Source organism: Hypomesus transpacificus, chromosome 1 (genome assembly GCF_021917145.1).
Source record: "Hypomesus transpacificus isolate Combined female chromosome 1, fHypTra1, whole genome shotgun sequence".
Classification (NCBI taxonomy): Eukaryota; Metazoa; Chordata; class Actinopteri; order Osmeriformes; family Osmeridae; genus Hypomesus; species Hypomesus transpacificus.
In genome coordinates, this window is record NC_061060.1 from 10,994,464 (window position 1) to 11,011,481 (window position 17,018).

General features: G+C 44.5%; 3 protein-coding genes across 5 annotated transcripts; 2 read left to right on the forward strand and 1 right to left on the reverse strand.

Annotated features, from left to right (window-relative positions):
• Nucleotides 1–19: 19 nt before the first annotated feature.
• On the forward strand, nucleotides 20–4,919 carry spdl1 (spindle apparatus coiled-coil protein 1). Its single transcript, XM_047018214.1, has 12 exons — nucleotides 20–115; nucleotides 345–512; nucleotides 825–1,001; nucleotides 1,219–1,413; nucleotides 1,865–2,014; nucleotides 2,132–2,230; nucleotides 2,322–2,432; nucleotides 2,791–2,931; nucleotides 3,065–3,162; nucleotides 3,290–3,477; nucleotides 3,662–3,959; nucleotides 4,230–4,919. The coding sequence occupies exons 2-12, from the start codon at nucleotides 345–347 to the stop codon at nucleotides 4,480–4,482; spliced, it is 1,878 nt and encodes a 625-aa protein (XP_046874170.1). The 5' UTR covers nucleotides 20–115; the 3' UTR covers nucleotides 4,483–4,919.
• A 476-nt stretch (nucleotides 4,920–5,395) lies between these two features.
• On the forward strand, nucleotides 5,396–11,224 carry sil1 (SIL1 nucleotide exchange factor). Of its 2 annotated transcripts, XR_006955940.1 has the most exons (10): nucleotides 5,396–5,905; nucleotides 5,997–6,132; nucleotides 6,479–6,584; nucleotides 6,720–6,837; nucleotides 8,665–8,847; nucleotides 9,048–9,169; nucleotides 9,520–9,616; nucleotides 9,786–9,950; nucleotides 10,041–10,711; nucleotides 10,868–11,224. XR_006955940.1 is itself a non-coding variant. In XM_047018248.1 (9 exons), the coding sequence occupies exons 1-9, from the start codon at nucleotides 5,807–5,809 to the stop codon at nucleotides 10,401–10,403; spliced, it is 1,389 nt and encodes a 462-aa protein (XP_046874204.1). In that variant the 5' UTR covers nucleotides 5,396–5,806; the 3' UTR covers nucleotides 10,404–11,224. The 2 variants fall into 2 exon arrangements, 1 of the variants encoding a protein (XP_046874204.1); XM_047018248.1 differs by having other exon boundaries at nucleotides 10,041–11,224.
• Nucleotides 11,085–17,018, reverse strand: LOC124466716 (trypsin inhibitor ClTI-1-like). 2 transcript variants are annotated; one of them, XR_006955970.1, is made up of 5 exons: nucleotides 16,985–17,018; nucleotides 13,759–15,178; nucleotides 12,260–12,297; nucleotides 11,824–11,933; nucleotides 11,085–11,256 (listed from the first exon to the last, which is right to left on the reverse strand). XR_006955970.1 is itself a non-coding variant. In XM_047018517.1 (4 exons), exons 1-4 carry the CDS (start codon nucleotides 13,805–13,807, stop codon nucleotides 11,205–11,207), a joined length of 249 nt encoding a protein of 82 aa, XP_046874473.1. In that variant the 5' UTR covers nucleotides 13,808–13,898; the 3' UTR covers nucleotides 11,085–11,204. The 2 variants fall into 2 exon arrangements, 1 of the variants encoding a protein (XP_046874473.1); XM_047018517.1 differs by lacking the exon at nucleotides 16,985–17,018 and having other exon boundaries at nucleotides 13,759–13,898.

Genomic DNA, 17,018 nt, shown 5'->3' on the forward strand with positions numbered 1-17,018 from the left:
TGTCCGGCTTGTCGCGATATTTTGCTTTAACACAGGAGCGGATTTCAAATAATGAGCGGCTAGCGACTTAAGGGTTCGGAGTGTGCTGCTGTGAATTTGTTTACTGGATTTTAATGTAAGCAATGTATACTGTGTTGTTGTAGATGCCATGGTAGATATATTTAGAGCTTTTTCCAGCTATGTCATTGTCCATGCAGTTTACAAATAGCTCGCTACTAGCTGTCGTTGGCTCTCGTTTGTTAAGTTAGCATAGCTAGCCTACTGTGTAATCGATGTTTGGTCATGGAGACGATCGAGCTGACGTTTTTTTGTTGTTGTTTTCTTTACGTCTTTTGATTTCCTAGATGTCTTCCGTGGAAGAAAACGAAGTCCCACTGCTGAAATGCAAGCTGAAAGAGATGGAGGAGCAGCTGCAGAAGTCTGCGCAGTATGGCTTGCAGCTTCTGGATGGACAGCAGGAGCTGGAGAACCGTATAGAGGAGGAACGTATAGAGATGACAAACACCATGGAGGTAAGACAGGCCCGTGGAATGTCACTATCCAGCCCTGAATCAGAATTATCAAGACTTAGCAGTCATTTGTTGTAAATTTGGTGACTGGAGCACTGGTCTCATCCTCAATAACGATTATTATTGTTGGGGCAGTCTGGCCTTACCATCATCTCCCACTCCTCCTCTTCCTCTCCACATGAACAGGGTTAGGGAAATGCACGTCTAGGCCGCATTCAAAAGTACAGCACAGTATAGCCAATATGAGAAAACAGAGACCAAAAAGTCACTTGACGTCTGTCTGCTTTGGGACTTAATAAGCTGTGTCTCCCCCAGGCGCTGGAGCAGGAGAAATACTCCCTTCAGCGTGAGGTGGAGCTGAAGAACCGCATGCTTGAGAGCCTGCGCTCCGATTACGAGGCTGTGAAGAGCCAACAGAGGCTGCAGCTTGAGCAGCTGGAGGCCCAGCTGGAGAGGAGCCACACCGTGGCCCTCAGGGACCGCAGGGACAAGGTTGTTGAATATGTTGGGGGTTGTGTGATAGTTTGAAAGTGTGAGGTGCTGGAACAGCTGAAGTCCCAGCTGGAGAGCTGGGGCCAAGGGGACTTGGCTGGGGCCAGGTGGTACCTGAGGATGGTTACAGTTGGGATGGATTTGGATGGATTGTCTGTATTTGATGTGTTTCGTGTGTTTTCTTATGTCTCTCTCTCTTTCTATGTGTGTGTGTCAGATTGAGCACCTCCAAGCGAAGCTGGAGGAGACCAGGTTGAGTGAGATGCAGCTGAAGCACAGGCTGCAGCTGCAGACGGAGGCCCTGAGCAGCAAGACGGAGGAGCTGAGGGCTGCGATGGAGCGCGCCCAGGACACCGTCTCCTCAGAGATGATGGAGCTGCAGGTGGAGAGGATGGAGCTGGAATCTGTAAAGGTGAGCTGAACACCCGAACACGGCAACAGAGAACACCCAATAGCATAAGGTAGGGCTGGAGGGGGGGGGGGGTACTGTGGAGTTTGGCTTCATTGTAAAGAATAATTATAATACGACAGCGGTGCAAGGTGGTACAACACTAGAGACTGTTGGTGGAGAGGATTTAGCTGGGAGGTTGGCAGGGTGAGGGATCAGACATGCAAACCACATCCGCACCCTCTGAGCTTGTTAGGGTTTACATACACCCATGTACGTACATAGGAGGGTTTCGTTTGTAGACAAGGAACTTGTATTTCTTCTTTGTTAGTCTTTTAGAGCAGCCTCAAGGAGCCCATGTGCGTTCTCATGTCATGTTCTGTGTTCAATCTCTCAAGGAAACCGAAACTGTCTTGAGAAGCTCCTAATGGAACGCCTGATGCGAGTGTTCTCCTCTTTGGTCCTCTTCCCCCAGGTTGAGCTGGAGAGCTCCCTACAGGATGCCCAGTACAGGCAGCAGCAACTGGAACTGACCAACAGCAACCTCCAGCGGTGTCTGGAGCGCCTCACGGAGGAGAAGGAGGAGCGGGAGAGGGAGGCCGTCTCCTGCTTCAACACCCTGGAGGTAAAGGCCCACCCCCCACAGGAACGATCGTCTTGTCTCTGTTGTAGAAAAGCGGAAATTCTGTCGGTGAATGAAAAGCTATCTACGGTTGAAAAACAAACATGTTTCGGTGTGTAGAAAGCCCGGGAGGCCAACCAGGACTTGCAGATCCAGTTGGACCAGGTTCTACAGCAAGCCCAGGACCCCAACAGCAGGGGAAATTCCTTATTTGCTGAGGTAGCTACTTGGTCTGCTATACTGCCTTCCAAAAACATCGATGTCATGCTGTACAAAGAGGGGGTTCCAAATGACGTGTGTCTGTGTTTAGCTGGAGGACAAGCGGGCAGAGATGGAACGCCAGTTGATCAGCATGAAGGTGCAGCACCAGTCGCTGCAAAAGCAGCATGCCTTCTCCAAGCAGCAGCTACACCGCGTGAAGGTACCCCACACCCACACTCCCCACACACACTGACCAAAGAAAGGGAGCACCGTGTCTCACAGCAGAACCACCCCCCACACACACACATGTCACAGATGTCATACCGTCACGCGCCAGTGTCACGCCACTGACCATCTTTGATAGAGACTGCTTTAGCAAGCTACACCGCTGCAAAGCTAGCTGTTCGTTGGCGTGGTGGTGGTATTGAGGGAGTGAGTTTAACGACCAGTTCTGCAGTTACACTTTTTACACACACACACAGCACACACAGAGAATCCACAAATAAACTGTCGCCTCATTTCCTTCTCCCACACCCGCCCTATCTTCTACACACATGTTCTCTTACTGTGTGTGTCAGGTCCAGAATGCCACCCTAATGCAGCTGCTGGGGTCCCGTGCTGACCCTGCCCAGCTTGAAAGACTCCAGTCCATGTTGTCAGAGAAAAACAATGAGATCCAGGCCCTCATGATACAGCTACGACGCCTGGAGAAAGTGGAGGTGAGGACACACACACACAATGTTTAACATGATGAGTCAGACTCTTAAACAACATCTCAAATGTATGGATATCATGCTTTGTTGTACAACGTTATGCACCCACTACAGAGAATGTGTTTGTGTTTGTGTCCAGTTATCATTGAAGGCCCAGCCGTCATCTGCCCCAGCAGCAGAGGTTGCAGATGAAACTTACTACACTGACCTGCTGAAGATGAAGCTCTCCAACGCAGCGTAAGCTCTCACCCCTAACCCTATGCCCATCTCACTCACATCCCACACAGCTATATGCTCAGCTATAGCACAATTTGTCCCTCATCTTAAGCCTGGGATGGAGATTGTCCTTGTGCGTGTCCTAAAGGAAAGATGCGGAGCGTCTAAGCGAAGAGCTGTCCATGCATCGGATGAAGGCCTTGGCTGAGAGCCAACGGGCCCTGGAGTTGGAGAGGAAGCTGTTCAGCTCCGAGCGGGCCCTCAAGCAGAGCCAGAGTGACAGCATCCGGATGCAGCTCAGGCTGGATGAGCTGCGCCACAAATACGAGCCCAACGGTAGCTAGGACCTTCTTACGCTGCACTGCTCTTGTCTGTGAGCGTCATCTGTTACTCGCATGAACCCACTCGGTTTTACAAGTAGTTTTTGGGGGGGATGTTATCGATTTTTTGTGTTTTTGTTTCCCACCCCTAAAGTTGTATGAAGTTAACCTTTCCGTTCGTTCATCCCTGCTGTGTCTAGAGTCTAATAAGCTCCGCCCCCAGAAGAGGAGACGGGAGAAGATACCCTTGGATCTGCCGCCTCCTGCCCTCCCTCTGGAGATCAAAGAGGAGGAGCCCGTTGTCACGGCGCTTCAACTGTTGAACAGCATTATGGAGGAGTCGAAGGTCAACAACGGTCACCCTGTTGCCACGGAGACTAGTGTTGTCAAGGAGACTCCCGCTGTGGCTGTGCCTCCCCTGCAGCCCCTCAGCCTCCCTCAGCCCCACCACAGTAAGACCGTCCGCATCTGTGACGACCCCCCCACCACCATACCCAGGTGAGTAGTCCTACACACACACACACACACCAACATCACCACATATACACAACATACACCATAACACACAGCACAGACACAACCTCACAGCAACAGTCTCCATCTCTCAACGGTCTCCAGTCCCCCCCCCCCCGACACCTCACACACTCACCACCAGCAACCATAAGAACTGTATCTCAACCATGCTCCAACTCAAGACTGTACAGGCCAACCTTGTAGAACAGCTTCTGGTTCTCCAGAGTCCTGACATGGTGCCCCTACTGTCCCCAGGTACCCAGATATTGACTGCATAGCAAAGACGGAGGTGGTCGTGGATGAAGACAGTGTGAACGGAGAGAGGAGGATGCTGGGAGGAGAGCAGGGTGGGGGAGTGGAGAAGAGGATAGAGCTGGAAAACATGGAAGGAGAGGAGAGGAAGCCAGAGGAAGGAGAGAACAGACAGAGAAGGAAGAAGCAAAAACACCATGAGATCATCCATGTCACATCTGAGAACACTATGGAGAATGAGTGTGCTCAACAGTAGTGTCTAGACACTCCTGTCTAGAATGGAGATTTTGTAAACTATATAATTTTGTTTGTACCTTTTAATAAAACATTAAAGATAAAATATTAAGGTAATCTATAAGGTACTGGAAATTTAAGAATTTTTTAAAAGGGTTGGATTCATTTAGATTTTTGTATAATTGACCAAATAACAATGATGCTACATCAATACGAATTTTGGCAAATTCATAATAATGTCACCCATGTCCCATCTGTAATCTAAGAGAATGAGCACAAGCAGAGGCGTTGTTAGACAACTACTGGGGCACAGGCCCCTATTCATATTCCTTTTTTTCTGTTAAGCTTGCTGCACACAATGCGCTATAGGCTATAGAAACTCCCCTTGCTTAACCCACTCTACAACAGTTAAGGGACGCAAGTTTGATATCAGCTTTGGAAGGGACATCAATAGTTAATGCAAGCACACGTATTTCTTTTGCATTCATTTGAACGCAAATACTGTTTTATTTATTTTACAAGCGTTGATTGGGATACTGCGTTTATTTTTTCCAGAGATTATCAATCTAAATGAATGCACTGACTAATAAAGTAAATTGTTATAACTCAAACTTTAGATTTCACTGGGGTACACCAGATTTATACTGGGGCACGTGCCACCGTAAAAAGAATTTAACGACGCACCTGAGCACAAAAGTCAAATACATTGTCGTCTCAGATTCACATTTACATGTATGTCATTGTCCATACAGTTATTTTATGAATATGTTTCGTAGGATCCTAGGTGTATCACATAATTTAAATAGTCCATGTTTTGAATTTTACGATATGAAAGCAGGTGATTCAAAACTTTCAGTGTAAAATGGTATTTGAAAATGTAAGCCTTTAGATAGGAACAATCGGTTAATTTACCCGGGTAGAACCATGTGTAGAGTTTTTAGTAGCGCCCTTGAAACGCATGGTTCTCGATTTTATCAGGGATTAGTGGAGACAAAACGAGGTAACCCAATGTTCATCGTGATGACGGTCCGGGGCGGAGTTACATATGGCTAATGTCAGCCTTCCACGTCCATTCGTGTACGCAAATGGTGCAATCGGAGTCATATTTGTTGCAACAAAGTATATATAATCATAAGTATTATGATTAGGGGAAGTTGATGAGCATCTTTTCTTATTGCTCCGTTTATTTGTTTTTGGTTTCTCCATTTGTTAGGACAGGTGAGGGGACATAGAATAGGCTACGTTTAGCTAGCAAACTGAACAGCAGTATCGTCAAGTCGGGAGTTTTTAAATTGAAAGGGGTTTACGGTACAGTAGATAAGTTTTTTTGGGGGGGAGCCGTCAAAATGTTTGGTCACCCCAAAGCAGGCCGTAGTAGCCACCTGAAGAATTTTGTCATTCTCGTTGTGTTCAGCCTTCATTTCGTTGATATCCTGACCGATAAAGTATGTTATTGAACGAAACCACGGTTAAATGCAGTCAATATGTCGGTCTGTGTGCTGAATTTGTTGTATAAATATGGTGTCTTGTTTGCAGTCTCCATCTGCCCTGACCGTGGTGGACAACCCTGAAAGCACCGTGGAGGATGAGGAGGTTCGCCTTGATGGGGAAGAAGATACGGAGGACCTTGAGGTGGTCCAGCCGACACACTTGTGGCAGACTCTAAAACCAGGCAAGTCTTCTCGATAGGCTTAGACCTCTCATGTGCAGGAAAGTGGTGTATCGTAGCAGTAAATCCCTGCCCACATTACAGTTAACCGAGGATTGAATCCCACCTGCAGTTTTAACACTCTAAAGCAGAGGTCTTTAACCCTGGTGCTCAGGGACCCCCTGTCCTGCACGTTTTAGATGTTTCCCTGCTCAAACACACCTGATTCAAATGATGACAGGGGGTCCCTGAGGACCAGGGTTGATAACCTCTGCTCTAAAGACCTCTCTCACAGCCTGAATGAGACAAGTTATGGTGACTAGGTTCCACTGGCCTATGTTTTGACATTCTTCATGTGCTCTGTGTACAGGCCAGGCGGTACCGATAGGTTCTCACGTGAGGTTGAATCTGCAGACTGGGCAGAGAGAGGTTCGGCTGGGGGAAGAACAGCTGAAGTACCTTGGAGATAAACACAGGTACTGCACACAGTATGTGGTACCAAATCAACCCTTATTTATTTCCTAAACGCTCAGTTCCCTAACCACAGACTGATGTGTTTCCAGTAGAGTCCTCTGTGACGCTAATGAGCTTTTTATACCTGTGTGTGTCAGGGAGGAGGAGGACAATGGCAAGGCTCCATTCTTTTCCACTCAGGAACTGAAGAACGCACTCAAAATGTTAAAAGAAGGGGTGGAGCCAGAGACCACAGAGCAGGAAGAAATGGCCAAGGTATGTTTTTTTGATGAGTGGAGCTGGATTTGATTATATATATATATATATATATACAGTGCCCTCCAAAAGTATTGGAACAGTGAGGCGAATTCCTTTATTTTTGCTGTAGACTGAAAACATTTGGGCTTGACATCAAATAATGAACGTGAGACCAGAGATCAACGTTTCAGCTTTTATTTCCAGGTATTTACATCAGGATCTGATGCACAACTAAGAAAATATCACATTTTGTTTGAATCCACCCATTTGTCATGTGAGCAAAAGTATTGGAACAGATATACTTAAAACATATTTAAGTGAATAAGACTTAATATTTAGTTGCAAATCCTTTGCTTTCAATAACTGCAGCAAGTCTGTGACCCATTGACGTCACCAAACTTTTGCATTCTTCCTTTTTGATGCTTTCCCAGGCTTTCACTGCAGCCTCTTTCAGTTGTTGTTTGTTTTGTGGGGTTCCTCCCTTCAGTCTCCTCTTAAGCAGGTAAAATGCATGCTCTATAGGGTTTAAGTCTGGAGATTGACTTGGCCAGTCTAATACCTTCCATTTATTGCCCCTGATGAACTCCTTTGTTGTTTTGGCAGTGTGTTTTGGGTCGTTATCTTGCTGCATGATGAAGGCTCTGCCAATCAGTTTGGTTGCATCTTTCCTTAAATTGGCAGACAAAATGTTTCTGTAGACTTCCGAGGTCATTTTGCTGCTGCCATCATGTGTTACATCCTCAATGAAGATTAATGAGCCCGTCCCAGAAGAAGCCATGCAAGCCCAAGCCATGACATTACCTCCACCGTGTTTCACAGATGAGCTTGTGTGTTTGGGATCATGAGCAGTTCCTTTCTTTCTCCAAACTTTAGCCTTTCCATCACTTTGGTAAAAGTTAATCTTTGTCTCATCAGTCCATAAAACTTTGTCCCAGAATTTTTGAGGTTCATCTCTGTACTTTTTGGCAAATTCCAGCCTGGCCTTCCTATTCTTCTTGCTGATGAGTGGTTTGCATCTTCTGGTGTAGCCCTTGTACTTTTGTTCATGAAGTCTTCTGCGAACAGTAGATAGTGATACCTTCACTCCTGCCATCTGGAGGTTGTTGCTGATCTCACTAACAGTTGTTTTAGGGTCTTTCTTTACAGCTCTCACAATGTTTCTGTCATCAACTGCTGATGTTTTCCTTGGTCTACCTGTTTGACGTCTGTTACTTAGTACACCAGTAGTTTTCTTCTTCTTCAGGACATTCCAAATGGTTGTACTGGCTATGGCCAATGTTTCTGCAATGGCTCTGATTGATTTTCCATCTTCTCTAAGACTCACAATTGCTTGTTTTTCACCCAAAGACAGCGCTCTGGTTTTCATGTTGTTTTCAACTCTGAATACAGTCTGCATAGACAAAACCTATCTTACCCAATCTGAACCTGAGTGTAGACATTCAGTGGTATTTATTGATTGAATAATGTATGTAATAGGACACACCTGGGCAACAAAACACACCTGTCAGTCACATGTTCCAATACTTTTGCTCACGTGACAAATGGGTGGGTTCGAACAAAAAGGTGATATTTTCTAATTTGTGCATCAGATCCTGATGTAAATACCTGGAAATAAAAGCTGAAACGTTGATCTCTGGTTTCACATTCATCGTTTGATGTCAAGCCCAAATGTTTTCAGTCTACAGCAAAAATAAAGGAATTGGCCTCACTGTTCCAATACTTTTGGAGGGCACTGTATAATTATTTTATTTTTTACTGTGAGTTCCACCATTTTGTACTCCATGCAAGTAAATCATTCAAACTCAATCATTTGTCTTTGTGTTTTTCTGCGTGCGCTCGCGCCAGGAGTCGGTGCGGTCCCAGTTCCGTCCTATCGAGGAGCTGAAGAAAGACATGGCCCAGTTAGACATCCAGGTGGAAACGGACTCCCAGATCATGGCCCGTCTGGTGGCCCAGTTCAACGGCTCCTCAGCCAGCTTGGAGGAGCGTCTCAAGGTCCTGCTTGACCTGGAATACCTGGTGCATCAGGTTAGCAGCTCTGAGAAATTAAATACTGGAGGAATACTGTAAGGGTACTTAGGACATATTATGGAAATAATTCATGAATGTTGTAAGGCACCCTGGGAATTAGGATAACTGTAGGCAATCCACTAGAACATTACATTGTAAAGTTTTTGTTGTTGTGAACAGAAGTTAAAGTTTGAGTATATGTTTTCCCGTGTTCCCAGGTGGACAATGCCCAGAACCTGGCCTCTATGGGTGGTCTGAAGCTGGTGATAGAGAGTTTAAACAGCACTGACCATCGTATGCAGGAGAACGCAGCCTTCGTACTGGGGTCTGCCCTATCCAGGTATACACATACAGACACACTCACGACGCAACATAGCAAAAACATAGTATATAAACACTACTGGTCAAAAGTTTAAGAACACCATTTTTATTGAAATATATATGTTGCATAATGTCTCAATGTACTCTCAGTGTAATACAATTAAAGAATAGAACAAATAAACATTCAGAGATATAAAATTACAAATTAAAGTACTTGCTTTCCTCCTTCTGCCCAGTTAATTCCCAACTAGCTTGATGGCGTTTAAGTCTGCGTGCGACTGTGGACTTCAGACTCCAGACTCTGGACTGAATGGACGGTTCTAATTACTATACAAAATGCATAATTTAATTTGCTCCTACTGCCTGCAGTAACCCAGTTGTTCAGGTGGAGGCAGTAGACTCTGGAGCGTTACAGAAGCTGCTGACAATGCTGGCCACTCCTCATCCCATGGCCGTGAAGAAGAAGGTGAGACTCCCTGAAAAGATCCTTTCTTGACTCCAAAAACTGCGTCACACGCTACAAAGTCTACAAACTCTTTATTTATTTGAAATAGCTGTTTCCTCCAACAATTTCCTTGCACAGAATGCATCTGTACCCGCCTCTAATGACCCTGTGTGTTTGTCTGTATTTCCAGGTACTGTTTGCCTTAGCTGCTCTGCTCCGTCACTTCCCCTTTGCCCAGAACCACTTCTTGAAGCTGGGGGGTCTGCATGTGTTGGGAGAGCTGTTCCGTGGCACGGGGGGCGAAGTTCTGAGAGTCAGGGTGGTCACTATGGTCTACGACATGATCATGGAGAAGGTCAGCACAGGTCGGAAGTCAAGGGTCATCCGTTGAGTGGGGAAAGACACCTTCAGTGCTCATCATATGACCCCATTCTCTCTTCTCCAGGAGCTGAACTCCCAGACAGGACTGGACATCATCCCTGACACTGCCCACCAGGAGCGCTTGCATCAGTACTCCCAGATCTCCCTCCTACCCTTGTTGGCGGAGCAGGGCTGGTGCGGCCTAATGCCCGAGCTGCTGGAGTCTCCAGAGCACGACTGGAGGGAGAAGGCCCTGCGAGCCCTGCTGGCCATGCTGCGTTCCTGCCGGAGCCACTTCCGACAGGACCGGGGACTGACGGATGTGCTGGGGGCCCTGAGGGGCCAGTACCAAGAGCTGGTAGTGATAGAGACCAGTTTGGGAGAGGATGGAGGGTACTTTGGGGAGATTCTGGACCTGCTGGATACCCTGGTACTCAGGCTAAAGTGACCCTGAGGCTTGGAGAGAGAGTATGGAGAGGGGGTGAGGAGGCAGCAACCTGGGACCTCCAGTAGCAGGGTTACCAAAACCTCCCTAGGTGTGGGAAAGACTCTCAAGATACGACTGGCTTAATGCCTTCATTTGTTCTGAATGAAAGGGTACCATGTTGCAGACACTGAACCTATTTTCAGACAGTGCAAGATACATTACCTCTGACAAACACACAGTACCACAACCCTGAAAGCAACAGCCTAGCCCAGGATCGTCTAAGCTTGCCCTGTTCATATTGAGGCCAAAAGATGGACAGGTATTGCAAGGTAATACATGTATTTATACAATGGGTTGTGCTTTGATTGTCGATAGGAATTTGGCAAAGCAAAGGCTTTGTCTTTTATTGAGGGAATGTGAATTAACTGGTTTTTGATTTAATGTCAGGAAGCGTTGACAATAACAGATTATCTTCTTCCTTCCAGTCCAAGATTTGGTTCAAAGGTGTGTTTGGTATCCCTCGTGGAGAGACTCAAAGAAAGATATAGCAGCCTAGTGACCCTGAAAGCCAGGTTCTAGCAATCAGGAGGACTGACATAATCTGAGCTATCCCACCATGCCTTGCTGATAGTGAGACTATAAGATATTGGACAGGTAAATGTACTGTAGCTTTAGCAAGAAGAAGAAGGTCAAACAGTGGGGTATGGATGATGTAAAACTTTATTACAGTTAAGTGCTACATGTATAATAGCCAACCATGGCTGTGATTGGGTGGTCAGTTTGGAGACCATAAATTTCCTGTCAGGCAGACTGGCTGGATGACTAGACCTTGCACATCCCACTGTGCACCACCATGACATGCAGGTTCTTAGCCCTAGAGGGAATCAGAGATGGTGGATCACAATGTGACTGATCACTGAGACAGAAGAACAACTTGAGGTGGATGCAGACCAGTATGGTGGATTCTACTACACAAAACGGATTTAGTGTACAAATGCACGTGTCTCTTCCACTTTCTACATAAACTTCTGTACATAAATGTATTTCCTTGTTGGTCTCAACACTGCTGTATATTGTGTATTATTTATTAAAGCATAATAAATGAAGACAGTAGTTGTTTTGTCTGTCTTAAGAGTTTTTGAGTCTCCAAAGAATGCCTATATGAATTGCAAACCATGGCTATTCTGATGATAAGATCCAAATTATTGTTGACGCACATCAGAGGGTCTCGTCAGACACTGGGTCCAGAGTAGCTGGTCAGTATCGGTATCAGAGTCAGATGAACACCTGCTACCCTGGTGTCGTTTCTCACAATACTGGTGAAACGCTTTCAAGTTCATGTGTAAACGTCAGGGTGTGTGTACCAACAGTCTTCATGGAATGTGCTTAACAACACACCGATACCATGTTTAAAGAAAGCTACACTTTGCGTCCGACTTACATGTTGTTTTGACAGAGGATACACTCTGTGTTGTAGGTGAGTCCATCACTCCCACACACAGGATTTAACTCCTTGGAGCACATTGTTGCATCATACTTGTCACACTGGGGCTGGATGGAAGAGAAGAGCATGGGTTATGTGGTTATTGCTACTAACTAATATGTTACGTAAACGTTCATCATCATGCTGTCCTTTTAAAGCTACACAGAGTTCAGGGCTGGATGGCAGGTGCCAGTGTAGTAGAGATGGCCTCTCATGGTATCATGGCCTAGTGGTATCATGCCTTTATGATAGTTCTGCCTCATTATGAGACTCTGGTTCCAGACCAACTGTTGTAAGTCAGACTATATGAACATTGTTTACTTATGTCTGCATTCTGATACAAAAACCTAATATAAAGGCCTTGCTTGTAGTGATAATCTTGTAGTTAACTCACCTCTCTGGCCTGCAGATTGGTTTCGTCCACAGCAAAGACTGTAAAGAAAGAGAAATAAATCTGAAGCTGTACTTTCAGTTAGTGTTAGGTTGTCTTGTTAGGTGCGTGACATTTAAACTTTGTTCATAACCTTGATCAACTTGATCAATGACTGAGTAGTCATCTCAGTCATTATGATTGTGCGCAGTGCCAGTCCTAGAACATTTGGCGCCCTAGGCAAGGTTTACCCACACTGCCCCCCCGCAAGTCGGGGCTAGTGCCCCCCCCCCCCCCCCCCCCCCCCAATGGTCAACCACAAAACGGACATATGACGTGCCGCGGTTGGCGCCCTCTGTTGGTTGTGCGTTTGAAACTCAAGGACAGCGGGAGGGTTAATTTGAATGGATGCACTCGGGAAATTGCCGCCCCCCCTCTTCATGCCACCCTAGGCAGCTGCCTATGTCACTTATAGGAAGGACCGGCACTGATTGTGTGCAATGATTGTTGATAGGAATGTGGCAAAACTGGTTTTTCATTAGTTGTCGGTAAGAGTTGAAAACAATACAGTAGAGTAGATAATATCCCTCCTATCAAGACCTTGAGGTGTGTTCGGAATCTTTCACGGAGATCCATTTCCAGTAACACAGTCCACACAACACTGTTACCTTCACACGACTTCACGTCAATCTGCTGACCAGAGTAAATCACAGTTTCACGTCCATCCTTTATCTAACACTAAATATTTTGTCAGGAATGCTGGCACGCTCCATGTTAGCTTGGCAGCCAACCGAGGAGGAAGCACTGTTATTGGGGTGAGAGAGTGAAGGCTGCTCCCTTTTTCAACAGTGTCAGTGACAGGGACCAGACAATGGGCAGGCCAGTAGCCAACAGTGCCACAAGAACGCCATGAAACAACTAGACTGAGAAGCCTGGTTAGAAAATGACATCTTTGTATGTTACATTTACATTACATTTAGTCATTTGGCAGACGCTCTTATCCAGAATGACTTACAGTAAGTACCGGGACATTCCCCCGAGGGAAGTAAGGTGAAGTGCCTTGCCCAAGGACACAATGTAATTTGGCTCGCCCGGGAATCGAACTGGCGACCTTCAGATTACTAGCCCAATTCCCTAACTGCTCAGCCACCTGACTCCACATGTTGATGTTACTCGCTGACAAACAGGGTTTGTGAGGGATTTTTAAATGGGCTTTCAATCAATAAACGGTGTATTACTTCAAGGATGCAGCCGCTGTTTACAATTTATTCTTAGTAAAGTGTATTATTATCAACAGAGAGAATTGTTTAAATCTCACTGCTGAACAATGTTGTGTCAAGAGACATTCAATGTAGGCCAAATACAGTCACTAAGTTTTATGTTTTCTAGCAACAATGACACATGTAAACACATAGGTAGCGGTACAGACTATGATGTCCCTTCAGGGCTAACACATTGCCATCAGTTGTGATGTTGATGATGGTTCTAATGTAGGTCCTACAGACGGTTTTTGTGGTACTCACCTGAGAGAGCCAGGAGCAGAGTGCAACAGAGCACAATGGTGATCTTCATGGCTTCAATTAGGCAGTCTGTTCTTGAATATGTAATATATCGTAGTTTGGCTTCAGAGGCTGCAGGTGTCTGTGTTTCAGTCTGTTCCCTAACTGTCTTTTATACATTCCCTGACCTGTCTGTCATGAGTGACTCCACCCACATTCCCCCATCACCCCTCCCCCCTGGTCGTATGGGTTTTGATGCTGTCATGGTAGAACAATTACTTTGTCATTGCTACAGAACAGCAGTACATTGTGAACCCAAAACTTGTTTACAGAAAAATTGCTTTTTGAATAACTCTGACTAATGTACTTTCTTTTTTAAGTTTTTTGTAACCATAACCCTGTTTTCGTATACCTCTGGATGGTTACTCCTTACCTTTGTAATATTTCCAGTTGTTTACAGGACATCAATGGTTTAAATATAAATTAAAAAAAATAAACATTCCGGGAATTCTTAAACTTTTGTCTGCTAGTGTGCATATCTGTGTAGCGTGTGTTATGTTAACCTAACAAAATGCACTGATCTACAAAGCATCCAATTTAGATTGTATTACTGTTTGTAGATTTGTCAGATGTTCAGCTGTGGAACTGGCACTGAGCAGCACTACAGTAAGCAATTGTGACACGGATCTTGCGAGTCACAAACGGGCATGCGAAAAGAAAACTCTTCTGACATAAAAAGCTCTTCTGATGTTAACCTACTTATTGATTGTCGGTGTCAAAACAATTCCTACAAACAACACCATACAATCAATTACCTGCAAGACAACTTGCTCAAAATCCTTAGTTCATCTCTCCAAAATAGATAGGCCAATGTAAGTGAAAAAAATTCAGTGCCATCAAAATGAGTCCTTGTTCACAAACAAGATAGTCAAATTGCTTAGCCATGTTGTCCAAAGACTATAACATAGTATTCTGAGTATTTTCTGATGTAAAATATGGCTCAGGTTTTCATGTCAACAATGGGGTAAGACTATTCAACTGAAAACCAATATACATATTGGTTTTCCACTGCCTCATCATGAGACTGTGGTTCCAGACCAACTGTTGTACATCAGACTGTATATTTTTTTTTACTTATGTCTGCATTTTGATACAAAAATGTGATGTAAAGCTCTTGCTTGTAGTGAAATCCTGTAGTTAACTTACCTCTCTGGCCTGAAAACTGTTTTCGTCCGCAGCGAAGAATATGAAAAGAAAAACCAGTTCTGTGGCAGAACTGGTTTTTCACTAGTTGTCGGTAAGAGTTGAAAACAATAGATAATCTCCCTCTTTTGAAGATTTTCGTTTTTGTTCTGAGATGTGATTGGAATCTTTCACAGAGATCCTTTTCCAGTAACATCCCTGTCTCTGTTTCATTGTTGTCTTCATACAACTTCACATCAATCTGTTGACCAGAATAAATCACAGTTGCACATCCATATTTTATCCAAACTAAATGTTTTGTCAGGAAGGCTGGTAGGTTCCATGTCTGAGGGGCTTTAGCTTGGCAACCAACGTAGGAGGAAGCACTGTTGTTGGGGTGAGAAAGAGAAGGCTGTTCCCTTTTTCAACAGTGTCAGTGACTGGGACCAGACAATGGGCAGGCCAGTAGCCAGCAGTGCCACAGGAACGCCAGGAAACAACTAGATTGAAAAGCCTGGTTAGAAAATGGCATCTGTGTATGTTGATTTTACAAAACAGGGTTTTGACAGGGACAAACAGGGTTTGTGAGGGATTTTTTTAATGGGATTTCAATTAATAAATAGTTTACTACTTCAAGGATGCCGCCACTATTTTCAATAGCAGCCCCTGTTTACAATTTCTTCTCAGTAAAGTGTATCATTATCACCAGAGAGGTTTGCTTAAATCTCACTGCTGAACAGTGTTGTGTTAAGAGACATCCAATGTCGGCTATATACAGTCACTAAGTTAAATGTTTTCCAGCAAGAATGACACATACGTAGCTGTACAGACTGTGATTTCCCATAAGGGCCAACACATTGTGATCAGATGTGATGTTGATGATGGGCCTAACGTAGGTTCTACAGACGGTTGTGGTGGTTGTGTGGAGAAGAAGGAGCAGAGTGCAACAGAGCACAATGGTGATCTTCATGGCTTCAATTAGGCAGTCTGTTCTTGAATATGTAATATATCGTAGTTTGTTCCCTAACTGTCTTTTATACATTCCCTGACCTGTCTGTCATGAGTGACTCCACCCACATTCCCCCATCACCCCTCCCCCCTGGTCGTATGGGTTTTGATGCTGTCATGGTAGAACAATTACTTTGTCATTGCTACAGAACAGCAGTACATTGTGAACCCAAAACTTGTTTACAGAAAAATTGCTTTTTGAATAACTCTGACTAATGTACTTTCTTTTTTAAGTTTTTTGTAACCAAAACCCTGTTTTCGTATACCTCTGGATGGTTACTCCTTACCTTTGTAATATTTCCAGTTGTTTACAGGACATCAATGGTTTAAATATAAATTAAAAAAAATAAACATTCCGGGAATTCTTAAACTTTTGTCTGCTAGTGTGCATATCTGTGTAGCGTGTGTTATGTTAACTTAACAAAATGCACTGATCTACAAAGCATCCAATTTAGATTGTATTACTGTTTGTAGATTTGTCAGATGTTCAGCTGTGGAACTGGCACTGAGCAGCACTACAGTAAGCAATTGTGACACGGATCTTGCGAGTCACAAAGGGGCATGCGAAAAGAAAACTCCTCTGACATAAAAAGCTCTTCTGATGTTAACCTACTTATTGATTGTCGGTGTCAAAACAATTCCTACAAACAACACCATACAATCAATTACCTGCAAGACAACTTGCTCAAAATCCTTAGTTCATCTCTCCAAAATAGATAGGCCAATGTAAGTGAAAAAAATTCAGTGCCATCAAAATGAGTCCTTGTTCACAAACAAGATAGTCAAATTGCTTAGCCATGTTGTCCAAAGACTATAACATAGTATTCTGAGTATTTTCTGATGTAAAATATGGCTCAGGTTTTCATGTCAACAATGGGGTAAGACTATTCAACAGAAAACCAATATACATATTGGTTTTCCACTGCCTCATCATGAGACTGTGGTTCCAGACCAACTGTTGTACATCAGACTGTATATTTTTTTTTACTTATGTCTGCATTTTGATACAAAAATGTGATGTAAAGCCCTTGCTTGTAGTGAAATCCTGTAGTTAACTTACCTCTCTGGCCTGAAAACTGTTTTCGTCCGCAGCG